Source organism: Hoplias malabaricus, chromosome 18, assembly GCF_029633855.1.
Source record: "Hoplias malabaricus isolate fHopMal1 chromosome 18, fHopMal1.hap1, whole genome shotgun sequence".
Lineage (NCBI taxonomy): Eukaryota > Metazoa > Chordata > Actinopteri > Characiformes > Erythrinidae > Hoplias > Hoplias malabaricus.
Genome location: NC_089817.1, coordinates 11,585,584 through 11,603,413, shown reverse-complemented (window position 1 = coordinate 11,603,413; position 17,830 = coordinate 11,585,584). Strand labels below are relative to the sequence as shown.

Below are 17,830 nucleotides of genomic sequence, written 5' to 3'. Positions count from 1 at the left end.
CCCCTTCTTCCAAAACTGTGGCAGTGCTGACACACTGTTGTTACTGGTTAGATGTGTGGACACGTCTGGGAAAAACGAAAAAGTGAGTTCCGACGGGCAATTTGGCTCACATGTGGCCCCCCCTGTGGTAAGGGGGAGTGGTGCCTTTATTCCAAATGGCAAGAAATGGAGGTGTAATCCAGAAAATATTTTGCTATGTGGGTCTAAATTATAATTTGGTTAATGAGTCCTCTTGCTTGCCCATACTGGTTATGAAATGATACACCATGTACAGAATTAAGCAATGCTTACATTTTTATCTGTCACACTTATATCATTATGCTCTAGCTCAATTTTGTAAACACATCAAAGTCATTAAAACATATAACAATCAATACATGTGTATAATATTATAGTTGCATGCATTAGGTTTGTAATGGTGCTTAATGGATCTATATTTACCTAGAAGTGCAAAACAATTCAGTAAACTGTTGGTTTTTGATGTAAATATAAGCAAACACAGGAGAAGAGGGTCTAACTTTGACCATTATCAGAAACCATAAAGTTGTAACCTTCAGGACTGACCGAATAACCAGAGAAACACTTCCACATCTCTGTTACAAAACAGCGTGCGCTGAAAAATGCCGATGGTGTTACTGATTGGTCAGTGGTGATGTTCCCCACCCATCCATTTTCTCCAAACCACGCCCCCATGCGGACTGGCAGGACACATTTGACTAGGGACCACTAGCCAATCCCAGCGATTGGCTGAGTGGAGTTAGTCTGAAAACGGGTGGGGAAACGGACCCTGGTTGTGGTCAGATCTGATATGTTCAGAAACGGGGTCGTCCTGCACGGTAGCCCCAATGACGTCACCAGAGTCCTCTTCGTCTCATTTATTGAGCAGTTTCCGGCAGAGAACTGACCACGGACAGATAACTTCAGGGTTACACATCTCCACCAGCAATAATCTGCCAGAAATTATGTAACTCTAAAGCAAAGCCGGTCTCTATTTATAGCACATCTGCAGCCAGCATCATCCAGTATCCTCTTATTATTATAGTTACTCAGTCATCACTCTTTCAACCCTGAAAAACAGACCATTTTGCAAAGAGACTAAAGCAATCAATAAGGATTTCTCTGTGCGGTCATGTTTACATTCATCTTTGTTTCTTGCACGATAAGCTAACCATCCCTGAAAAGGAAATGCCCCTTTCCTTAATTCTTCATTATTGAATTTCTAAAATATAAACAAAGGGTTTATGACTTGTAGATTACATTCAAACACCCCATTAATGGTAGAAATGTACATGCTGAGTGCTCTTAGGTGAAGAGAAAATGTACTGATTCATATTTAACCCATTTTGATACGAACAAACAAAGAGAAAAAAAGCAAAACAATCCATAAGTCGTAAGTAGACTCCATGGTTGCATTTGATAGTAAATAAAATAGATTTGTGCTGTAGACATCATGAACACAGGCTTCCATCACAACTCTTTAAAATGTTTCTGTAGAATGGAGCATTTCATTTCAAAGCAGTCTGTATGACTGTTGACATCACAACACTGAATTACGTACAACTTTGTCTAACATCTGATGTTTAGAATAAAATACAAAATTAATAATACAATAATGAAGAAAAATACGTTTATTTAATGCCTCTCCTCAAAGCTACAGGAAAAAAAAATCTTGGAAAACAGCTCAACATATGTTTGTTAAATGAAAACGGCTAAAGTGGGACTTTTTGACATGTAAGATATTAAATTAACAAATATAGCAAATAAATACACAGATGACACCATCAAAAAACAATAACCTAAGGCACCAAAACCTTTCCTCCACAGAGTAGTAGTGACACATATTTTTCACATCTTGCATCATCATGGTTCCCATCTTAATAAACTTGACAAATACATGTATTTCTTGTACTTAAAAATGCATTAACTGTAAAAAAGGGTCAAATTAAATTGAATCCCATGTCTGACCTTAAACATATTCATCACCAAAACTGCCGATGTGAAAGATGATAAGGCCAGGGGATGGAGAGTTTTGGATGTTAGACTCAAAGTGCTGTAATTCCCAGGAAATGTGGGCCAATAAAACAAAAACTGCATAACCAGAACCCAGCCACTTTTAGAGCCACCTGTAAAATATACCCTGCATGAGGAGGTTGTAAGTTTAGAGGCAGTTAAGAAAGTTTTTTTCTGAAAAACTCCAAAAGAATCTACAACCAAAACATGGCTTTTGTGCAGTTCTGCTTCTTTCAACTTTCTATTCCATATTTAATATGAAACTTATTGATTAAAAGTAAAATGGAATGCACAATAGGTACATAATAAAGACCCGGGATTATGGCACTCGTAGGCTGTCACACGTCCCTCTTTAACTCCTAGGGGGCGACAAAGACCATCAATCTTATGCTCAACCACAACTATAAGGCACATCATTTAAGATTTTAAGGCACTACTTCCTTCCTTATATATGGCACATGAGTATAACCAGTATAGTTCATCCAGCTGTGGTGTTCAACATTGCAAACCCATTGCAAACTTTTTTAAAGCATGTTTAAAAATGATGTATAAGTATAAAACTTTGAATATATCTAAAAAAAAAAAAATCACGGAAATAAATTAAAAATACAACCCGTGTGAAGGACATAACATAGGGCTGAGGCACTTTAAAAGACAGTGGACTGGCTCAAAGTGTCCATTTGCCTGCTTCTTTTCACTCATTGACCAATTTTTCTGCATGTCCTCGAGGCATCAAAAGCCAGTTGGAGAAACACACAAGCTCCTGACACTCTCCACAGACCAGGCACTTACAGTGAGAACACAATATCTGGACAATACATTTCTAAATCTAATTCACTAATTCCACTTCTTTTACGTAATGAGGTTTGTATTTTCTCTTTGTTGTTGACATCTTTCACTTCTCTCCATACTGATGGTACAACAGTTGTCAGTTTCCATGACAACATCATCAGGTTAATGAGCCTGAGAGGAAAAAGCATCTAGATGTGTGTGTGCGTGTGTGTGCATGTGTGTGTGTGTTCGGTGTCATTTTATGAGTTTCTCATATTCATTTTCACACGATTGTCTCTTGGTAGGTGTCTGAACTCTAGACGAATGCTTCGGGTTTGTCACTGCCGTTGATTTTGATGTAGATCTTGGCATCACATTCTTTCTGCTTCCTCTTGCTGCGGAGGTTTTTGCGGAAGCACAGCAGGTAGAGTGGTAGCATGAAGCCCAGCATACTGACAACAAGCAGACCAACATCCACCTGAAATAGAGAGAGAGAGAGAGAGGGAGGGAGAGAGAGAGAGAGAGAGAGAGAGAGAGAGAAGATCATTTGCTGGCTCTGCTTTACACACTGCATTTATTCAGCAAGACTATTCCTATTCAGTGAGAAATTTGTATTTCTGCTGTGTGAATGTTCAGAAAACTGTAATGCAGCTTCCATTCTTTGCAGTAGATACGCTGTGATGTTTTCAAAGACGTCAAGGACATTTCAGTCTTAGAAATGATTTGCATTTCTCTATTTTCTATGTTTCTCTTGATTCCAATGATATATTTAGAGTTTCAATTCTCAAAAATGTACTTATTTTTAAAGGATGTGCAGTGCTTGTGTTCTAGTACATTTTTAATGTCTACATGGTTTTATGCAAATAGTAGTGGCTGAAAGCTGAATATTTACAGATATGAACAAAATATATAACTTATATATTAAGGCTGTTGAAAGAGAATCTCATGCTCAAGACTGTGGCCCCTGATTTTTATTAAACTTTGTATCAAAAATGTCCCAACCCTAATCTAGTGTTGGCATGTTCATACCCAGAGTGGATCTCCTTTCAATGGTCCCATCATGGCCATGAATAGGGGTTGCTGAAGCAGGGCGAAGAGAGCACTGATCAGAGACTGCATGCCAGTCAGACTTCCGAATTGACATGAGGGGTAACTGAATACAAACACAAACACCGTTATCACCAGGTCATCTTCATGAATTATTTAAATTATTTGGATCATTTAAAAATAGTAAGAAACATACACAGCAGCATAAAGTCCTCCAACAGCTGAGTGGATGAAGCCTCTGACTATAGTGTGCAGAACAAAGGAGAGCATCTGAGAAGAAGAGTAAAAAAAGATTAAATTAACTCATCTTTATTGTATTTATTAATTCATTATGAAACTTAAAATAAAAAGGTCTTAATAGATTTTTAACTTAAAAACAATGGATTAAAAAAGGTGGTTGAGTGTTATGAAAGTGCCAATAAATAAAATGTATTACTATTATTTTTAAAATAATGACTGATCACAGAGCACAGTTAATAACATTACACTGTTACAATGAACAAAGTTAAGCTTTTCTTAGCTGCTGGATCAGATTCTTAGCTGTTTAATCAGATTAAACTGGACTAGACAATGCTTACATTTGCAAATAAAACATTCAATGTAAAGCTACAGATTTCATCTAAATATATTTATTATTACACAGGAGTCTGGTTTCAGAAGGTTTGTTTATTATAGCGTATGTTTTGTGGAGAAAAAATGATTGGCGAGCACTTGTATAATTTTACCTGCAGCTGTAGGATTGGGATGAGGCAGGTGATGCCAAAGCCGACAAGCATGAGATTAGTTAAGAAGAAGGCCCGTGTGGCATTGGTTATCTTCTGGATTTGTCTGTCCCTTCTCTTAGGCTGAGGCTGGTCCCTGATAGAAGGAGAGAGGAAGTAGAAATACACAGAGGTCATATGTTTGAAGATAATAATGTATTCAATGTAATAATGTCCCTGTCAATACAAAACCTTTTATTTTGTTGTTGGGTTTTGGTTTTCATTCCAGGCTATGGATGTTTCTGATGACATATCTTTAGACAGAGTAGTTTTGGCGTAGTGACTGTTTGCTGAGGGCATTGTGCATCAGCTAAAATAAAATGCTGTCTCCCCAAAGCACAAACACAACTTAAAATCACATTTCCAAGCCAATCAAATATATTTGTATAGTGCTTTTTACAACTGATGTTGTCACAAAGCAGCTTCACAGAATTCTGGTCAGATAGAGATGAAATGTAAAAATGTAAAGAATGTAATAATCCCCAGGTCAGCAAGACAAGGGCGACAGTGGAAAGGAAAAACTTCCTCAGCTGAGGAAGAAACCTTGGGAGGAACAAAGGGCTCACAAGGTACGACCTATCCTCCTCTGGTCTATTGGTAATAATAGTTAGGAGTCCATGGAAACGTCAATGTAGTGTGGGCAGCTCCAAGACATTTGGTGGTGGCTTGTATCTGACTTGCCTTGTCATCAAGGCCAATGAGGACAAGGCAAGTCAGATACATCAGTGCATGCATATGTTCTGTCACTACGAAGTGATACAGTGATTACTTTCATGTTTCTCTACAGAAAGGGTGTTAGCATACGTCATAATCATATTCCACTACATATGTATATGTGTAAATATGTGCTGTCACATAAATATCAGTATGGCAATAAACCACATGCTGATGTATCAATTCATGTTCACACTGATGCTGACTCACTTGCAGAGGTCTTTCACATCCAACTCCCCGTCGTCACAATCTTTCAGCTTCCAGTCCATGATCTGACCGATGACCGGGGTGGTCAGCAGACACAGCAGCTGCATCACGCCAAAAATAGAGGAGTACAGACTCACTGAGAGAGAGAGAGAGAGAGAAGAAAATACAAAATAAACAATTACATAAAATAAAATGAAGAAATAAATTAATAGAAAAAAGAAAAAGAAGCGAGTTTATTAATGTATTCTCTAATGAACTATCCGAGGTTAGTGAGTAACTACTGTGGTTTTAGCTGGGTTTACTGTAATGACTGAGCTCTAGAGTTTTTTTGCAGAGCCATGTGCATCAGCAGAGCAGGGTCAGCGAGTGTGAGGAAATGAGTTTCAATCCAGCAGTAACCGGTGCAGGTCAAGGTTAATGCTGGGTCAGCAAGTAGTGGACAGCACAAAGTGTGCTGTTTAAGCTACTCTACAGCTTCCTCTCCTTTCTTACCAAACTCCATTCTCTCAACTGTAGAGGCAATCCAAGGGGCAGGAAGGAAAAAAGGGAGCAAGTAAAAAGTTACACACTTCCAGAAAACAACTGTAAAGTACAATATTAACCAAAAATGAAATTCATATTTTTTTTCAAAGAATACTCCAGCATTTCTCAGTCTGTAATCTATAAAACCTAGCTAATGTGGTGTAGTGGGTAACTGCTGCTCATCACACAGCCGACTAGTGTTTAGTTCTGAGCTTGGGCAAGAAGTTCTGAACTATTGAACTGATTCTCACAGATGAATATTTAGATTCATTTCTCCTTCACTGTATGTACAACCCATTCACTCCAAATATTAATAACAGAAGCCAACAGGCATGTGCTGAAAAAACATATCATTGTGGCCAATATAAATGTGTTTCGAAATATTAAAATGTCCCCTCTGGTACGCAACCATATTCCACAAATATATCAGAATAGGCAAAGAAAATGGCTCAAGCCAATCCCTTCCTTTGTCTTTTGATGACACACACAAACACAAACACACACACACAAACCTGTATCAAGATCTCCACCACTCATGGACTCCAAGATGCTATTCATTGCTCCCATGTAGAAAATAAGACGCAGCTGAGTGACGCACATAGTGACCAGACTGAGCAGGAATATTGGGCTGAAGATACTCTGCATGAAGGACTGAGCTGCAGCCAAGAACAACACAGTTTATTTAATTTGCCATCAAATTAAATATTATATATGCATGTTACAATCTTTTATGTGGTAAAGTACAACATTTCATAATACACCCCAATATTTGGTTGCTTTTTCAGTGCTTTTATAGATCTATGGGCTTATGTGGTTGAAATTAAAAACAAGCTTACAGTATCCTCAAATTGCTGTCTTTAACAACAATTTATTCCATTAACTGTTAGCTACATTAGCCTCATATCCTTTGGTACAAAACCACTGAAAAGAAGCCCACATCTGACACCAAATATTAGTTAAGGGAATAGCTATGCAAATGTATTTATTTATTGCCTAGATGCCCAAAAAATCATACTTACATTCTTCTTTAGGCTCACACTGCACTTCCAGGTCCATGGTGGAGAGGCAGAGTTTGTTGCCTTCACTGGCAGAAAGTTCCTTCTGCTTTAGAGAGTTGCCTGCGCTAAGTCGCTTGCCTACTGTCGTCACCTGCTTGTAGAACTGCTTCCCAGTGATCTTGTGGTCAAAGCCCAGCCAGCTGAACTTGATCTTTACACTGGAGGAAAGACCAAAATTACAGGTAAATGGGAAAGTGTTCTGTTAAGAAGGACTCTATTTAGAAAGAGTCTGAGGTTGTGTTTGTTTGAATGGGTTCTGGAAAAGCATATGACATACGTATAGTCCATGTCCTCAGGTCCAGGGAAGGCCTCCAAGGGCCAGTTGATGAAGCAGTTGAGGAAGACGAGGCCAGCGCAGGCCGCCCAAACCACTAGGATAGTGATGAAGGTCACTCCCAGGTCATAGATCACCTGCATAGAGCGAAAGTCATGAGAAAATACTTGTGTATCATTTCGTCATTCCTCACTTTGCGCTTCAGCAATCTCTGACTTTGATATCCCAGTACCAAAGCTGTGCAAAATCCCCCATATGGATTAATACATTTTAATTAATCTTAAGTAATCTTAATTATCTAAATTGGATGGAACTCTAATGATCTGAAACCCTTCATATTGCAGAAATCACACGAATGCCAAATATCACTACAATTCAGGAGACTACCTATTCTACCTATTAGAGCTTTAATTTAATGTCATATACATTTATTGTTACAAACATTCGGAATGCACATGTGAAAGTCATAGAATATAAATACACAGTAATATTTAATATCATAATAACCTGGGTAAATATACACTTCTCTGTATTATTATTATCATTATTTATAGCTGTTTGTAAAAGTTTGTAAGTGCCTAACTGAACATAAAACATCCTTCTGCACACATTAAATCACAATTACTGATAATTTGTTGGATTTAACATTAAAAAATGAAACATATTGTACAACATATTTACTGTAACCTTTGTGAACATTTTAGAAAATTTTTAAATGGAATGTTTTACTTTAGAGTTTTTTTTCTAAATCAAAATATAAACAGAACATTATGTATTCAGAGTTTTCACCTCTACTATATGTTCTATAAATATATATCGCACCTTAACTCCAGGAAAGGTTACAGCAGATGATGCATAGGATCCAATCATGAGAGAAATGAAGGTAGAGCGCAGGTCTCCAAACATATTGGGAAGCTGAAAATACACAGATAAATATGTTATCATCCAATCATTGAAACCCACAACTCTCATCTTATCTCAAACACCAGCGCATAGTATAGAACTGCAGTCCATGAGGGGGATGTTGGACATGGGTACTGGGAGCTGATCTCAGACCAGTGCTGTCAATAACTGCTCATTGGGGCATGAAAAAAACGAGCAATTAAGAGCCGAGTGCAAAACAACAGATGCTTTTTTCTGCAGTTCAGAACTGAACACTATAAAACAGCCATGAGCGAGGAAGGAAGGGGGGACAAGGCCTGGAGGACAACACAGTGAGGATGGTAAACAACGGAGTAAATCATGTAGTATGAAACAGATTACATAACTTTCAGTGAAAATAATTAATGGATGCATATTTTATGCCAAGATTTTTTGTGAAATATAGATTCAGAGATGGCATTGATAAATCATGTCAAAAAACATGGGGGCGCATGGTTTTGTACTAACAATGAAACTTCTGGCAAAGGTTTTAAAAGGTTTACTCTGGTAAAAGATTTAAGTATGGTGTTCTGAGTACACAGTGAGCTGTCCATCCAGATAATTCTCTCTCACTCATTGTCAAAGCCCCCACCCTTTCTCTCTATCCCTCTCTCTAACTGGACCAGCCTATGGTCACTGTTCCTCTGATCTAGGCTCCAGCAACAAAAGTGCCTGTGAAAAACAAGCTTAATACAGCTTAACTAGATTAGGACAATACTTTATCAAAACTATTTTTAAAAAGTATCATGCACCTCCAGAAGTGTCATTGACACTTCCTCTGCATTCATAGGGAACATGTCCATAAAGATATCAAAGTAACAAGTTTTTAGGCCATTTTTGAGATGGTAATGACCTTGGACATTTGTTGCTGGGTCACCAATGTCAGGAGTTGCCACAGACAATTCACGCCTCAGCAAAACCCACTCAACAGAAACAACAGAGAGAACTAAGAGATGGAGATGGGCCTAATCATTAACTTCCTACACTCTGTGTTAATGAAGCAGAATCAGAGAGAGAGAGAGAGAGGATGAAAAGAATATCAGGCAGGCAACACTTTACTAAACAATGACATTCATGAAGTTCTGCAACACCTACAAAAGCATGTGAGAAAGAAATAAATGAAAAAAGAGAAAAAGAAATGAGAGACCAAGGGAGCTAGAATGTGTGAGGGAAAACACTGCATTTGCACTGTTCCCATTGTAAGTCTAAATGGTAGACATTAACAAGCCTAGGACTATAAAAGAACAGATGAACTCTCTTGTCTTTTCTTGCTCCACACTCCCCAGAAACCCTGTTGTATATCAGGACATGAAGTACAGATGAGTCATAATAGAGAAAGGAGCCTGGGCACTGGCCCAAGTGATCAGAGAGAGCGAGAGGGAGAGAGAGAGAGAGAGAGAGCGAGCGAGAGAAAGGAAAGCATGATCACCAAAATCCAACCTCAGTAAAACAGCATATAGTGAAAGACTAAAAGACTCTCAGAGTTCTCACCGTGAGCGATGTAAAGGTCATACACATTCCTCCAAAGCCATTGAAGATCAGAGCAACAAAGATGAGGACAGAAAGTTCTAGAATAAACCAAACACAGAGCCATCATCGGACATTGCACTAGTATTGTGAAAAGACTATTTTCTATGAATAACAATAAACAAAAATACTATTTTATTAAATCAATTATGATAAAATGAACAACTTGCTAAGCAGCAAAGTAGCAGTCTTCATACCATTAGGGTTGCTGGCTCCATAAGCGATGAGCAGGCAAGACAATCCAAAGCAGGCGCTACAGTCAGAACAGAAAAAGATCTGGAGTTACACAGTTATGAAGTAGAGTTTGTAAACCAACATCTGCTTTGCAGCTTTTTAACTGTAAACATTTAGGCTGTAGTTGGGCTCAGGTGATATCACAGACATGTATATTAAGGAGGCATTTTTTAATGTTATAACATGCTATTGAATATATTTCTATTGCTATAATAAAAAGAAAAACTCATAAAACCTTGCATGGAGACATCAAACCTCTACAGTCTTATAAATCAAGGCACCTAACAGAGACTGTTTTTGCATCATAAATATGTGGAACAATACAATATATTGCTTCGGCTCGACTGCAGTGCTTGGTGTGTTTGTGTGGGGCATACCTGCCGGTTAGACGAAGTTTGCGTGGTCCATATTTGTCCATGACAATACCAAGGGGCAAAGCGATGGCACTCAGGAAGCATGATCCCACAGTGAAGGCCAGGTTCAACGTTTCATCCTGTTCTTTACAGATTAGCCACCCATTCATACGCAGTATATCATCCACTTTTTTTAAAGGAACCACCTCCACTCCATCATTACGAGGCTCCTGTTGATAATCATCATACTGGTAGTCTTCCTCATTTCCCGCTGATGAAGACACAGCTGGCATTGAGACATTATAGATGGAAATGTTACCTGCAAAAAGCAAAAAAAAAAAATAAAAAAATATGACTCTTTGTCAGTTTCAGCAGATACATTCTACATCAAAATCTTGGTAATCTATTTAAATCAAAAAAGTATCTTTATTTAATTTATTAGACACCATAATAAGGATTATGGAAAGGATTACACAAAGAGAAAGGGCAGGGAATAAGGATTATGACAAGAATAAAGCTTAGAGTGATCTCTGTTGTTCTATTGGATTAGCATGATAAGTGCTAGCACTAAATGCTAGAATTGACTGAAAGGTTTTAAGAATTGACTAAAGCTCTGAACTCATAAAACACAGGATTCTGAGATTAACCAATGATGGTGTTGGTTATATATTGTTGTATAGAATGTATTTTTAACACTGTAAATTTGGAATACTGTGACTATTCGCCCAAACATGTAAACCACATTACTTTTGTTGTTAATCGTTACACCTCTGTTTTCAAATCAAATTTAATAACATGTTCTGACCAAACACACATAAACATGGTGATTAAAATAAGAGTTTAATCATTTGTCTTTGAGTAGAAATGTCACTGAGATTGGCTAAATAATATATTGTGAAATATTGGTCATCTACATTAACTTTCAACACTTGCAAAATCATATGCAAAAATGTCTGACACAGAGTGCAAAGGACACATTAAAACGGAATGATTTTCCAGTCCACTAATGGTTTCTGCTGATGAATAAAAGCTGAAAAGGCCAAGTTAATGGTGCACAACCTTTATAAGGGGAGAGAGAGGTCATGTGGGGGGAACCAAAGCTTAAGATGACATAAGCTTTAGATATTTATAGCTGGAGTAGCTGACATATCACACATCTGCAACACGTGTTGATCCAGAAACTGAAGAGTTTTTTTTCTGGAAAATCACAGCTATACAAGTACCATCAAAACATGCGAGCATACACAAAGTGTGCAGGAACGTAGAAAACTGACATGTATGCATGGGAATGACCAGCATACCAAGAACTTAACTGCATTCTGAGAACTGATAAGCATGCTATAGTGAGTAGATAACCTTGACTACAAAACAACAAAGTGAACCACACATGAATAATGCTAATGGTTAGTCATGCATGCTAGTCTTACTATGCAAAGTGTTCATGTGAAAGCATACAATAATGTGTATGGATGAATCTAAAACAGAAAAGGGACTAAGCTTGCAGCTATACAGCCTTATGCAAATACTATGGCACCTCAGGTCAAAGTTCATATTTTGCTGTTTGTAAAATATGTACAATTTTAATACAGGAAACACAATTCTTATTACAACTGCTCTTAACTTGCTAAATTCTGGGGGGAAAAATACTATTTTCTCCCAGAATTTAGCACGTTTTATTGGGTTTTTAATTGGTTACACTCAACAAAAATGTGCATTACAATTTGCAGGAAAAATGCCATATTTCTTTTTTTCTCATGGAAGATGAGGTGGTTTTTGAAGACAATCAATAATCTTAATCAATAATTAAGATTAATTTTAAGTTGGAGGTGAAGAGGAATAAACACTTTAAAATGCTAATAAACCAATAACATAAGCCTCAATATTGAACAGGGAAGTGATTACTGTGAGCAAAGTCTTACAGATTCATATCTGTGTTCTTTTAGAGAAACTGTACACTTATATCGTGTGACCTTGAGTCAGCAGTAAAGTATCAGATGGGGTGGGGAGTCCTGGTGATTTGTTCTCAGTTAATCAGTCAGATATGACTATGATAGAGAAGTGAAAGCGCCAATTTGTTGCTTTTATTGCACTCTGCTGGAACAAAGTTTATTGTGGAACATTGAGTTTGTTACATAATCAATCTGGATGGGACTGGATCTCCCCTGCCACCCTCTTGTTCTGGCAAGCCACACAGCAGGATAACAGGGAAAAGAGTTATTGAGTTTTAGCCTTTGCACTAGTGGTACCACACACTGCACTCGTAAATATGTCCTCAAATGGCAAGCAACTGTGGTAACTGTTTGAGGAAACTAAAGCACGTGTTGAGTGTGAAGAGAAAAATGAAAGCCAAGCCTTCTTGTTTGTTCACACTGCCTTTCCAATTACATGCCTCCACCCAGCTGCAAAATGATGCTCTGGGAGTGAGCATTATTGAGAATTCATGTGTGTATAAAGGTGTCAAATATTCTCAGAAGAGAAGGGAGTACCCCTCATCTCCTGCCAAGTCATGCACGTGCCGCCCCTCCAAACATTGCACTGGCATCATAGTCCACAGAGGCAGAGGGGGCTTTTTGCCACTCTGTGGAATGCTCTGACGACTGTAACACCTATCCTTGAAGTGTCAAACAGGTGACTGGGCAGCACGTTGAAGACCTAGTCCTGCTACAACTGGCATGTCACATCCTGACCTCATTTCAGATCCATAATTCTTCCCTTACATGACTTTAATAATGCATGGTTACTGCTGTACTGTTCTTTAGAAATTATCTCCCGATAGCAAGTAAAGTGTATACAAGGTTAGTGTGGCCTACATCAGCTTATTCACAGCAATGAGGCAAAAAAAGAGAGCAGTTTAAATGGTTGTTGATGGAATTCAGCACCAATTTTTTCCAGCTTCCCAGACATGTTCCTTTCCTGTTCTAAAACCACCCTGTTATCCTTCATTAATAAATGACCAACAAAAAACTATCTTACATCAACAACTTCATGGATGTACAAATACATAATTCAAGTAGTCATGTCTACAAGGACAAACAGGTATTAAAACAATCTATAATCCGTTTGGGCTAAGCTATTGCTAAATTGTAAAGGCACTAAAAAGTTACTCTGTATTAATACTTTTAGGTGCATCTCATGGAGCTGGCTTGTGACTTTACTTAACTGGCTTGAAACATTTCTCCACATGTGGCATTATTATGTATATCAAATAGATCTACAACTGATACATGATATGTTTTTAGATATAACGGATGTAATGCTTTCCCCGGGGTCTCTTTCTTCAATCAGTGGCAGACTGTGTTAAATGACAACAGTTTTCCAAAGTATCCCCAGGCCCATGTGGCTGTAGCTATCTGTGAAGACTAATGGTTCTTTGTGTAAAGCCATTTGAGGGCTCCACATAGACTGAAAGGTTTTCAGATTCCCTGAATCTTTTCACAGTATTATGCCAGGTAGACAGTGAAAGGACCTTGGAGAATTGTCTGACAAAGGTCATCACAAAGAATTTTTAGTAGATGTTTCTTTTACACCCAATTGTGAGACCCCCATTCCTTCACCTGTTACCAATGCACTACAAAAGAATGCTTTAAAATTAAGTTTCTCGAATAATCTATATATATTCACTCTTATTTTACTCCTGTTCCTACTTGTTTAAAGTGTATTACAGGCTCCGAATTAAAAAAAAAAACTTTTTTAAACCTACAATGTACAATCAAGTTGTTTAGTTAAAAAAACATTGCAAATATTTTTATAACATTTTTTTGTTAAATAAAGCACAATGAGAAATAATCAATTCCTTTTTTCTTTTTTTATAGAATTTTACACATACTCCCACCTTTTTCAGAAATGGTGTTTGCACGTGCAACAGAGAATGTCATAAATGATTATATTACTCCTACATTTCATATAGCAATCATAAAGCAAAATGTAAACTGCTTTCAAGTATTAGCCAGAGATACTGGCTAAAGGTCAAACTCCAGGTACCTTTATTTAAATAATAATGATCTGGGAGCCAGATCAAACAGAACAATGTAATATATGCACCTTCAAATCCTGGCTGGGCTTAAAAATATTACATAGTTATAAGCAATTTTAACAGCTCCTAGTATTGTAGTAACAAACAAGCCTGTCTGTAAAATGTTTTCCTATGTGTTTAATATTAGCTTGAGACTGTTTGTGTATGGTCAGTACACCATTTTTAAGTATCATATATGTATTTCCATGGTTGTTTTTCTAGGTACTGCTAAGATAAGCTGTGTTTGAGAAGTCTGATTAAAAGCGCTTAGTAGAGGAATGCCACAACTATCATCAAGCACTGTCTGAAAGATAGCAGACACACACAGTCAGCAAAATGGGATGTAAAGTAAATGTGCTTAAATGATGTAGTAATCGAAAAATTGGTCAGCTGTAAGACAATAACTTTACGTAAGGCTGCACAACTCCATTTACTCAGATACATATGTGTAATTATTACAGATTTGCTAATGTGAGAATTTTCAGGTGATGCCACTTTCCTTTATTTAATATAACATTCTGGGCAAATCCTGTTTTCCATGATAATATAATGTAAAATAACAGATCTAACAGCACAATCTCTTTAATATAAGGCCAATATCACAATATGAGGCCCAAAAAGACATCTAGTTTTATTTAAAAATATTTTTAAATACATTCTGAGTATGAGTATACAGGCTGAGTATGAGTATGAGTATGAGTATGACAGAAACCAGGTGATTCGGAGGAAGTAATGTTAGTGCTGAAACGGCCCTTTTCATTTACTGCTGTGCAGCTGCCAGATCTGATAATTTCAGGAACAGAGTGTGAGGCCACCTCACGCACTCCCTCTACAGCAGGGCAAAGGCCTGGATCATTTGACCATTTGTGCTGAGGAAGCTGTACATTATTTACCACATCAGGAGACGTTTTCTTCATACAGCCATAAAATGCAGTTGCATGTGACTTAGCCTGATGGCCCGTCTAGGCCCTGGATATCAGACCACGTGGGCCCTGCTATGCATAGCTACCAGCATCATACTTCATCATGTGCCAAACAGAGCAGTAGATTCCTGCCCTCAATGGCTTCTGTGTCTTTATCTGTGTTGTGTGTTTTACTGTTTGATTTAGGACCTCAACTTGATCTGATTAGCGCATTTAACTTGATGTTGTCTGCCTTATCTTTAAGTGATTGGTGCTGTTAGATCTGTCTCATTACATCTATAATGGTAGATGTTAGTTGTACTTTTCTTTACTTATTTTAATACGGAATATAAATCACTTGCCTAAGAGAAAATAACATAACAACATCTGTGTTTTTATCTGTCTTTGTAGTTTAAAAAACACAGATTCCAAGCTGTTTTTTTTTTCACAGAAATCAACAACTACCTAAAGCCCTCTGTTACAAGTGAGTTTCAAGTTTAAATGTTTTATGTTCTTTACTAAAAACAGAATCATTTATCTAAAGTTATCTTATGTCCACTGTAATCGCCATCACACTACAGATAAGAAAGATTAGGCAGGAAAATACTGGCGACTTTTTTTAAAGGTGTTTGTACACATTGCTATGAGACTAGCACCAGAGATCAGACTGGCCAATAAAATCCCCTACTCATCCCATTCATGAGCAACTCCTTTTGTGCCTCTGCTGTCCTGCTTTTGTACCCATCAACCCAACTTTTGTGATTTATCAAGTCTTAGTGTCTCAGTGATTCAAATTCAAATTCCTGAACACAAAGGAAAGACCCGGGACAGGGTGTGTTCAGATACAGGCTGCATTTAACATGTCCTTCTTAAACCCTGTGTAGCCACTTGGTCAACACTGAAGTCGATTAATCAATCAGTTGTGACACAGTTGTGACTGTTCTACATACTGTAAAGAAGAAGTCATTAAGCAGATAGTTGCAGAGACGTAAACATGCTTAGACCTCTCGATTTTTGGCTGATCTTGTTTAGGTCATCAAGTCCTTTTGGAACAACATCTTACCTTCCCAGTCCCTAGAGGCCTCTAATGCAGGGATGCTGATTAAAAGGTGATTTAAGTCTACAGTGAAGTGAGGCTCCTCTGGGAGGAACTCATTCTTACCCCATGGTGAAGAAAAGCACAAAGGGCTTTGGGCTTTTACAGGGAGCTTTGCTTTGCAGCTCAAGTACACCTTATAAAAGGCTCTGGCACTATGTGTACCACATGTATTTACAGTGCAAGCTGTTTTTGTATTGATTTGTATGCAGCATAGTACACAATAGCTGTCATATTGAAACTTTCTTGTATCTCTTTTACATTCTCTGAAAACACCAGCCTTTCTTAACGTTGCGTGGACGTTACGTGGACAACTTGACTTTCTTACCAACGTCTGTGCAGAGGTAGGAGTAGAAGCCCTCAGACTTGAGCATGATGAGCAGGGAGCCCCAGCCCAGCAGTACAGCAGAAAACAGCAGGTTCTCAATGATCGCAGTCACCGCCATCCACCAGCGGCGAGCAAAGGCTGTTGTCAGGGTCGGAGCCATGACTGTAATGACCACAGGAGCCCTGGGAGTAAGACTGAAATGAGGATGTGAAATAAAAACACATAAAAATTCCACATTAAAATATGCAGCAGTTGCATTCTGACGTCTGTACCGTACAATAAGAGGCCGAGGTTTCTCAACAGTCAGAAAAGTTTAGACGTGCGTCCAGAATTTATACTGAAAATACTGACTGAAATTTTTTGTTCAATATTTCCTCCAAAAATACTGTAAATGTATAATAAAATTGTAAGGCGTGGTAAAAAATGAACAATTTTATAATTATTTATTGTTACTGATTTGTTTTTAAATAACCATTAGTTCAACTAACGTTTTATCTGAATAAAACAAAAGTGTCCAGGCACATTAAGTATTTTTTTCCACCGAACCGTGGAACCAGTGACTAATAAACACACTGCAGACCATATCATGGAACTAATATTTTATCAAAGTACATACCTGTGAGATAGAGGAGTAAAAATGAAGCGCTCGAGCGTGGAGGCGATGTTACTGAAAAGTTTCCCTCTCCCTCAGTTCCTCCTTTCTATCTCTCACCTCCTCCCTCTCTCTCTGAGGTCACTCAGTAAGAGACTGCCGCTGGCCGGTTACAAGATTTATAGGAACTCCGAACTGAAAAACAATGAAAGAATTTGATTGGCTACCTGTGCCGGGCTCAGCAACCAATCACCGACTACTGTTATTTCCCTCAACAGAGAAACTGATGGAACTTTCTGTGACACAGAGCGCTTTGATTTTAATATCTTCTATTTATGGGAAACACATTTTTAGGTGTATTTTATATGTATATTTGATTTTGCTATAGCATTATATGTTTTCACAGTATTATGCCAGGTAGCAATATATATTTTTTATATATTTACACAATGCAGTCAGTCTGGTCAGTGAGGAGTTTGGTGTGGTCTCTGCTTGTCTCTG

At 37.9% G+C, this 17,830-nt stretch overlaps 1 protein-coding gene across 1 annotated transcript; it reads right to left on the bottom strand.

Moving 5' to 3' along the window:
- Positions 1-3,017: 3,017 nt before the first annotated feature.
- On the bottom strand, positions 3,018-17,489 carry slc43a2b (solute carrier family 43 member 2b). The gene is made up of 14 exons (XM_066650905.1): positions 17,354-17,489; positions 16,738-16,931; positions 10,424-10,718; positions 10,010-10,065; positions 9,777-9,853; positions 8,187-8,279; positions 7,368-7,501; positions 7,052-7,248; positions 6,545-6,688; positions 5,514-5,646; positions 4,554-4,686; positions 4,025-4,098; positions 3,811-3,934; positions 3,018-3,259 (listed from the first exon to the last, which is right to left on the bottom strand). Exons 2-14 carry the CDS (start codon positions 16,895-16,897, stop codon positions 3,098-3,100), a joined length of 1,782 nt encoding a protein of 593 aa, XP_066507002.1. The 5' UTR covers positions 16,898-16,931; positions 17,354-17,489; the 3' UTR covers positions 3,018-3,097.
- Between the last annotated feature and the right edge of the window lie 341 nt (positions 17,490-17,830).

Coding starts and splice junctions, on each gene's coding strand:
- slc43a2b (XM_066650905.1), bottom strand. CDS start 16,897: ATGGCTCCGACCCTGACAACAGCCTTTGCTCGCCGCTGGTGGATGGCG. Junction 10,066..10,423: donor AAACTTCGTCTAACCGGCAG/GTATGCCCCACA, acceptor TTCTGACTGTAG/CGCCTGCTTTGGATTGTCTT. Junction 4,099..4,553: donor TCCCAATCCTACAGCTGCAG/GTAAAATTATAC, acceptor TCTTCTTCTCAG/ATGCTCTCCTTTGTTCTGCA.